The following is an 8,543-nucleotide window of genomic DNA, read 5'->3' as shown; positions in this document are numbered from 1 at the left end:
AATTCTTCTAAATACCATAGCCTGCCATTTGAGACCCTTCAGAAACTAATTCTTACTTATCTCTCCAATTTAGTCATCATGCCTATAATTTATTTAAAACTTGAGTGTCATCCTAGGGTGGAGTGGAGTATATATTCTCTTTAATTTAATCCTTGAAACAGATTTCAATACAAATAATATTATCATTGTTATTATAAATAAGACATTAGGTCTCAGAGAGGAGATAGGAGATATGACTTATTCAAGTAAAGTGAGATCCAGAATTAAAACTACATGTACATTACTATGGTGATTTGTTTTCTTATTTACTCTATATCCATACTTCCACTTATCCCAAACCTCTACCTGCCCTGCTCACTTTATAAATAATAAATGCCAATCAATCTAATATATTCTCTTTTCCCCTAAAGCAAATGATATATATTTCAACCAACATACATTTTTCATCATGTTATTATCTTTTCCGCTTTTCTATAAGGCATTTTCAAACTTTAGTGTTTATTAGCACCACCCAATGGGCTTGTTAAAACAGATTGCTGGTTTTTCTACCCTAAGAGTTTCTGATTCTGTGTGTCTGGGGTAAGGCCTCAGAATTGACATTTTTATACAAATTTCTAGGAGATGTTGATATTACCGGCCTAGAGTCTACACTTTGAAAGCCATTGTCCTAGATATTCTCCTAATTTCTATACCCTTAAAAGCTAGTGCAAACAGTATATTTTCCATTGTATATTTCTGCTATCACCACCACTTTCAGTAACCACCTTTGTCTCTAATCTCATATTACATTTTTCACCTTCAATATTTGTTTGTTTCTTATGTGGTTAGCTATATTTATTTCCATATCTATTTTTATCAAGCTTCATTTATTTATCTTTATCTAACCATTTCTCTATCTTGTATTCACATGTAGCTTGTTGGATTTTTTGGTGTCTTAAATATTTTCTTCAAATTCCGATTGCAAAAAAACTTGGTACCTGTGTATGTACTAAGGACCCAACTATTTGTTGATGATATGTAAACAAATAAAGTCAGGATTTTATTTTTTTAGCTTTGAATTTTTCCCATTTTATTTTAAATCAGATTTCAGTTCTTTTTTTCTTCCAACTCTACCATACAGAATTTCACTTGATAGCATTTTCTCACTCAAGCTGTATTTGTTGCCATATTTGAAGTTGTAGTGGAACATTTTTTTTCCTTTCTTTAATCTGCTATAGGTAGGAAGTGTTGTACAGTTCCATTGCAAAAAAGGACACCTTCTCCAAGGCTCTACAACACGCACCTGCCTCCCTGATCTTACATGGAGTGGAATTCAGCCTGAATGCATACGTAAGTATTATGGATCAGAAATAATGCTATCATGGGTAAGAATTTATATGCATTGTTTTCTCCTTAGTATACAAATAAATTTACATCTCCAGTTGTATCAAATTGACTTTTAGATTAAAAATCATACTTTATGTATGTAATTTTATTACTGTATCATAAACCCATGGCCATTGGGAAGCACTCTCTAAGTAAGTCAGAAAGCACAAGGCACAATTTTGTTCTTTTTGTAAAGACCTTATGTTTATTTCTATATTTACCCAACTGGTCATTTTAGGTGATGATTAGTTTAGATTTTAGTTTATAGATCTGCACCTATAAGTCTGAAGTAATCTAAAATACCCGAGATGCCAATCTAACAGCTTCTAATTTTTAAAAATCACTTGTGAAAATATTATCTGAGAATTGGGGGAACTAGAAACATATATGAAAGGAAATATTCTTGGGCACTTGGCCAAAAATTTGAAAACGATTTTAGAATTTCCTTTATATGTTCTCTGATCCTAAGCGGAGAACACTTCCTGTACAGATTCAAGAAGAACAAAGTCCAGGGCCACTAAATAACTTTTTCTGACATACAATTAGAAATGAATTCTAGCTGGTCAGCTATTTGGCTTTTCTTTCTCTCCAGTTGTCTTTTTAAAAAATCTCCTCCCTTATCTTTTGAATTGTGTTTCTTGGTGAAAAATGGAAAAAAAGTAAGCTAAAGTAGAAACATTTATTAGGATGGTATCTAGCTTTTAGGATTTGCTGAAGCCTACAAAAGCCCAGTGAATTTACTCTATCCCTGTTTAGAACCATCCAAATGATTGTGGGGCACCTAGGGACCAGCGGCTTACTTTAAAGCAGGAGAACACTCAACAGAGATTCCATGTTATGTGCCTTGTTGGCTTATATTTAAATGTAGAAAATTCCTTAAAAGAGAATTCCTCAGAATGTGTACTTTAAAACAGCTGTGTGGGCTGTAACTAGGAATTTCATAGTAAACCATGGTTCTTTGATGTCCTCCAGTTGGGATATGATAGTTTAAATAAAGTTAAACAGTGTCAGTTACTGCAAAACATCTCAAAGTTTCTAACATGTCCATAACATAGGGCTTAAGAAGGCTGTAGAGACAGACTGTAGTTTTCCTTATCAATACTTACTGAAGGAGGATTACATTTCACTAACTGAATTATAGTAAATATAAACCATTTAGGCCAGGCATGATGTCTCAGGCCTATAATCCCAGCACTTTGGGAGGCCGAGGTGGGCAGATCACTTGAGGTCAGGAGTTCGAGACCAGCTGGGTCAGCATAGTGAACCCCCATCTCTATTAAAAACACAAAAAATTAGCTGGGTGTGGTGGCAGGTGCCTGTAGTCCCAGCTACTCAGGAGGCTGAGGCAGGAGAATCATTTGAACCCAGGAGGTGGAGGCTGCAGTGAACTGAGGTTGCGACACTGTACTCCAGCCTGGGCAGCGAAGTGAAACTCCATCTCAAAAACAACATAAACAAAAACAAAAAGTCATTTAACACAATGTTTAGCCCATGGAGTAAAAAAATGTTAGCTATTATTTATACTGTTATGGACCGCCATTAAGAAACAAATGAAAAGTATTGCTTTCTAAAATTTATCCACAGAACACTTTTTTCAGAGATCACTTTTATAGATCTCTTCTTTATGGTACTTTCATAACGAAGTACCATAAGCTGGCTAACTTAACACAATAGGAATTTATTTAAAAATGCTATCTGTTTTAGGGGAAAAGTTTCTTGTAGCATTTATCTCTGACTGAGAAAGTAATGGTCTTTAGAAGACATAAAACCAATGAAATAAGGGGAAGATATGGTGTAATCAAGGTAGAGAATAAGGAGTGGAAGGAAACATGGCGAAAAGGAGATAATTAGGTGAATAAAATGATACTTCTAGCATACAGATCCAAATATGTTCTGAAAATTCCATATGTAAAACAATTATTAAAATGTACTTTTATTGGGAAGTATTAATACCAAAGCAATATAATTAGCTGTGGTTTTATTTAACCACAGAAAATAGATTTTTAATTTAAAATAAATATAATAAATTTAAAATTCATAAAATAATATTTTCTGAACTCACATAGAAAACCTGAGCTTGACAAACATTAAAAGGTATCTTACCTTCATAGATCCTTTAAAATGCTGAAGTTTGTTGTGACTCTCTAGAATGTGTGACTATCTAAAATGGTAAAGCATACATTTGTGAGCTTAGTTATTGACAATGTCTTTTTTTTTCTCATTTTATTTAACATCTACTAGTGTTCCACAAATGGTGGATTAGGAAATGCTAAAGTATGAAATCAATAAGTATATTTGCATTGAAACATTCTTGTGATTTATTAGAATAATTATTCAAAGATATATGTATATAAAGATATTGAAGTATGTCTAAAATGTATTGTGACTCCTGTCTCAAAATTTTCTTAACATATCTATAGAAAATTTACATTGTTCTCTTTTTTAAATATAGCCCACAGCTGTAAACAGCCAGAAACTCCTGCTCATGCAAATGTAGTAGGGATGGACCTTCCATCTCATGGATATACACTGATTTATACCTGTCAGCCTGGCTTCTTCTTAGCAGGTGGAACAGAACATAGAGTATGTAGATCTGATAACACCTGGACTGGAAAAGTTCCTGTTTGTGAAGGTAAGTTTTCTCTATAGAATCTTTTTAACACAAGAGATTGTACTATTGCCTTCCTTGGCTCTAGACAAAAACTCAACTCAAATTAGCATAGGAACAAGGGAAATCTGTTGATTAACTCCAAGTCTAGGAGTAATATAAGCACTTCTGGATCCAGAGATATATAAATTTTATGAATCTATTCAAAGCGTTTTCCCCATGCAAATGTTACTTCTTGCCTTTATTCTATCTTCAAGTTCTCTCTTCAAGGTAGGTATATTATTTTTCTAGGGCTTTCATAACAAAGTACCATAAGCTGGCTAGCTTAACACAATACGAATTTATTCTTTTGCAATTCTGAAGTCCAGAAGTCCAAAATTAAGGTGTCAGCAGGGCCTTATGCCCTCTGTGAGCTCTAAGCAGAAACCATTCCTTGCCTCTTCCGATTTTCTCATAGCTTCTGACAATCCTGGGTTTTCATTGACTCCTTGCCTTACTCCAATTTCTACCCCATTTCAACATGGCCTTCTTTTCTGTGTATCTTTGTGTGGCCTCTCCTCTTCTTATAAGGACACCAGTCCTTGTATTTAGGGCCCATCCTAAATTCAGGATTACTTTATCCCAAGATCTCTAGTTAATTACATTTGCAAAGGCCTGCTTTCCAAATAAGGTCATAGAGATACCAGGTGAAAATAAATTATGTGGGTACACTCTTCATTAGAGTAGGGAAAATTGCTACCATAATGCCTAGGTTACTCTGCCAGAGTAACCCTAGTAGAAAGAGTCCTTCCCAAAGTTTGGTCAGGAAAGCACTATCTGGGATTCTGTTTGCCACAATTTTGAATGAAGCCCATCACCAAATCCATTACTCAGCCTGGATTCTATGGTATTAATATTTGGACCAGATGTGGGTGAAGTGTCCACCCTATTGCTGCTCGGTCAGGACAATTTCCATTTGGAAAAGGGTTATATTGCCAGAAGAAGGAGTAAAGGAAGTTTTTCCAGTGTTTTTGGTAAGGTCATCAACAAAATCCATTTCCTTATATCCAAAAAATCCTATTTGTAATGCCTTCTAATTTTTTTATCTAATGCAGTTGTCGTAAATGGCAATTACTTCCTTTTATTTGAAATGTTTTCATTCTCTTTGCCAGAACATTCCTCTGCTATTATTCTTTCTATTTTTCTTTCTTTTTTTTTTTTTTTAAATGATTGAAATCCCTGTAGTATGAGAAGACCTTATTCTTTGGTTTGTTTGCTTGTCATTATCTGCTTCCACTCTCCTGTCCTCCTATCTACCCCTCTTCAACTAGAATATAATCTTATAAGAGACTTTACTCAAAGTTTACAACTGTAATTTTAACACAAATCAGTACCTTACATGTGAAAAGCATTCAATAAATATTTGTTGAATGAGTAAATGTTTTACTTCCTCCTAATTCTGGGTATCCATTCTCGATTTCCTTTATAAACTGATTGTTTTCTACTTGTGATTTTCTAAAGATGCAGTGCTCAGCCATCTCTCGTTTTCATCTTGTATTCACTTTTAGGTGATGTCATTCAAGCCAATGGCTTCAATAGCAGTCCTTATGTAGATTACTTACAAATTAATATTTCTAGCTTACTTATCTTATTTTAGCTTCACTCTTACATATTCAGTTGTTTGCTTGATATCTCTACTGGAATTCTTCAGTGGCATTTTAATACTCAATACATGCAAAACTAAACTCATCAATTTCTTTTCTCCATATAGTTTCCCTTTGGTATTCCCTATCTCAGTGACATTACCATCCTATAGTTGCACATGAGATCTAGTAAATTCCTTTGATATTTTCCTATCCCTCTGAATCACCACAATTTCCATAGCTTTTACATCTCTTCCCCTTTTTGGTTTATTGTCACTACTACCATACTCTAACTCAGCATTATCTCTACTGGGACTACTGCAGTGTCTCTTAACTTCTCTAGCCATATCTGTACTTGCTCTTTTCCAAAGTTTTCTTTGTTTTGCAGCCAGAGCAATGTTTGCCCAAATCAAATCCTTTTACAGTCTTTTAAGACATTACATTGTTCTTAGGATACATTGTTTACAAGGCGTTCATGTCATAGCTCCTATAATATTCTAGTCACTTGTACATCCTACATGATTTATTTAGTTTTGGACTACTTTTAGTTTTGGTTTAAAACCTTAAAGATTTCACCTTTGAGTCTATCCAATTGCTAATGACATCTTTAATTATCTCAACAAACTTTGATTTTTAAATGTAAACCCTACCCAAATAGTTTTTGCCTTCTGTCAACAAGAACGACCCTCAGCTCTCAGCTTCCATGTTGGAGGCAACTGTCTCCACTTTGGCTTATGCCTTTAAAATAAGAAATGACATCCCAAGATGATAAAGCAACACAAATCTGCCCCTTGTGCCAATAGTCTGTAATGGGAATAATTACTGAAATCATTAGTTACATAATGAGTGTTGAGTAGGGTACTGAGATGTTGTGATGAACGGAATATTTTAGAGAAAACTATGTGAAATGTCAGATAATAAAATGGACAGTGCATCACATTGTGTGTGTGTGTGTGTGCGCGCACGTGTGTATGTAATTAATTACATCAACTTTTGTAAACACCTTTATTTCTTTTCATAGCTGGTTCTAAAATATTGGTGAAAGATCCCAGACCTGCACTGGGAACACCCAGCCCAAAGCTAAGTGGTTAGTAATGTCATTTGTTTTTCTAGAATTCATTATTTCTAAAAATGGTCTACTGTTTTCTTGGCATAGTAACTGTGTATTTAAAAAACATTGAAGTATAAAATAAAAACTATGACTGTCTTGAATTCGATAATTCACAAGATGTTGAATTTAAAGCAATGTAATACAGTGACATGTTAGTATTCCAAAAGTATTGTTCATAGTTCTGTCTGCTAAAAATATTGAAATTTCCCTTGAAGAGTATCTGTAAATGACTATAGCATAATGATAGTACTTTCATTTAAAATATAAAAATAAAAATAAAGTCTTATTTAAAATTTTTAAATGTCTATGTTTTAAAAAGGACTGAAATACACTTGGTTTGAGAATAAAGATCAGTAACTTCTAGGACTTGACCAGTTTATTTTCACTTATTTGATTTAAAAAGCAAACTAGAAAACCTAGTACAATCAATACAAACATAAACTTTAAAGCCCTACAACCTTGATGTAATTCTCATCTTATACACACTCTTACATGTGACCTTGGAAAAATTATTTTATATATCTGAGTCTCCATATATTTTTCTATACAAAATAAATAATAATTAAATAATTATATAATAAGCTTCATGCAAATGAAGTGCAAAGTGCTTAGCCCATAGTAAGGGCTCAATATATGAGTTGCTTTGTATTAGTCTGTTTTCACACTCCAGATAAAGACATACCCAAGACTAGGCAATTTAAAAAGAAAGAGGTTTAAGTGGACTCACAGTTCCACGTGACTGGGGAAGCCTCACAATCATGGAGGAAGGCAAGTAGGAGCAAGTCCTGTCTTACATGGATGGGGGCAGGCAAAGAGATAATGAGGAAGATGCAAAAGCAGAAATCCCTGATAAAACCACCAAATCTTGTGAGACTTATTTACTACCACGAGAACAGTATCCATGATTCAATTATCTCCCACCAGATTCCTCCCACAACATATGGGAATTATGAGAGTACAAATCAAGTTGAGATTTGGGTGGGGACACAGAGCCAAACCATATCATTCTTATTCAGTATTAGTATTTTTTTATGTGATACTATTAAAAAGCTGCCAATAAAATAAGAGCTTAACATCTTATCTTAACCTTGGAAACAGATTTCTCTCAGTTGTATTGGGCCAAGAACTACATTAGGATCTAATTTTATTGGGTTTAGAAGTGCTCCATGTACATACTATAAAAGTGGAGGGACCACAAAGTTCTGCGATTTACACTGATACAACACTTAACTGAAAACATGCTGAATGCCATTGAGGAAATCAAAGAATAGATAAAAGTAAGGCAGAGTTTGTTTGCAAGGGAGTCAGAAAACCATAATTGTCCATCAATGCCCCAAATTTTCCAAGGGCAATGCTTGATTTGGGACCAGCTGGAAGCTCTGAATAGTAGCTCCAGCACATCAAATCTGTAAAAAACTGCTCATATATTAAATAATAAATAAAATTAAACAAATTTTAAAACAAAGTTAGTCTTCATAGCTCATATCTGACAAGGATGCAATTAAAGTTCAATAAGAAAATATGTGATTTAAAAAAATTCCTGGCCGGGCACGGTGGCTCAAGCCTGTAATCCCAGCACTTTGGGAGGCCGAGATGGGCGGATCACGAGGTCAGGAAATCGAGATCAGCCTGGCTAACATGGTGAAACCCCGTCTCTACTAAAAAAATACAAAAGAAAACAAAACTAGCTGGGCGAGGTAGCGGGCGCCTGTAGTCCCAGCTACTCAGGAGGCTGAGGCAGGAGAATGGTGTAAACCCAGGAGGCAGAGCTTGCAGTGAGCTGAGATCCGGCCACTGCACTCCAGCCTGGGCGACAGAGAGAGACTCCGTCTCAAAA

The 8,543-nt window shown here is 34.7% G+C and overlaps 1 protein-coding gene across 1 annotated transcript in view; it reads left to right on the top strand.

Moving 5' to 3' along the window:
* The window catches only part of CSMD3 (CUB and Sushi multiple domains 3), a 1,271,497-nt gene that overhangs the window by 1,245,149 nt on the left and 17,805 nt on the right, over positions 1 to 8,543 (top strand). Inside the window, exons 63-65 of the mRNA XM_026454566.1 lie at positions 1,218 to 1,329; positions 3,818 to 3,997; positions 6,617 to 6,682. Of these exons, the coding sequence (XP_026310351.1) occupies positions 1,218 to 1,329; positions 3,818 to 3,997; positions 6,617 to 6,682 (358 nt within the window). The remainder of the gene's footprint in view (positions 1 to 1,217; positions 1,330 to 3,817; positions 3,998 to 6,616; positions 6,683 to 8,543) is intronic.

The sequence above is a fragment of the Piliocolobus tephrosceles genome, chromosome 7 (genome assembly GCF_002776525.5).
Source record: "Piliocolobus tephrosceles isolate RC106 chromosome 7, ASM277652v3, whole genome shotgun sequence".
Classification (NCBI taxonomy): Eukaryota; Metazoa; Chordata; class Mammalia; order Primates; family Cercopithecidae; genus Piliocolobus; species Piliocolobus tephrosceles.
This window is presented reverse-complemented; position numbering and strand designations above follow the sequence as displayed.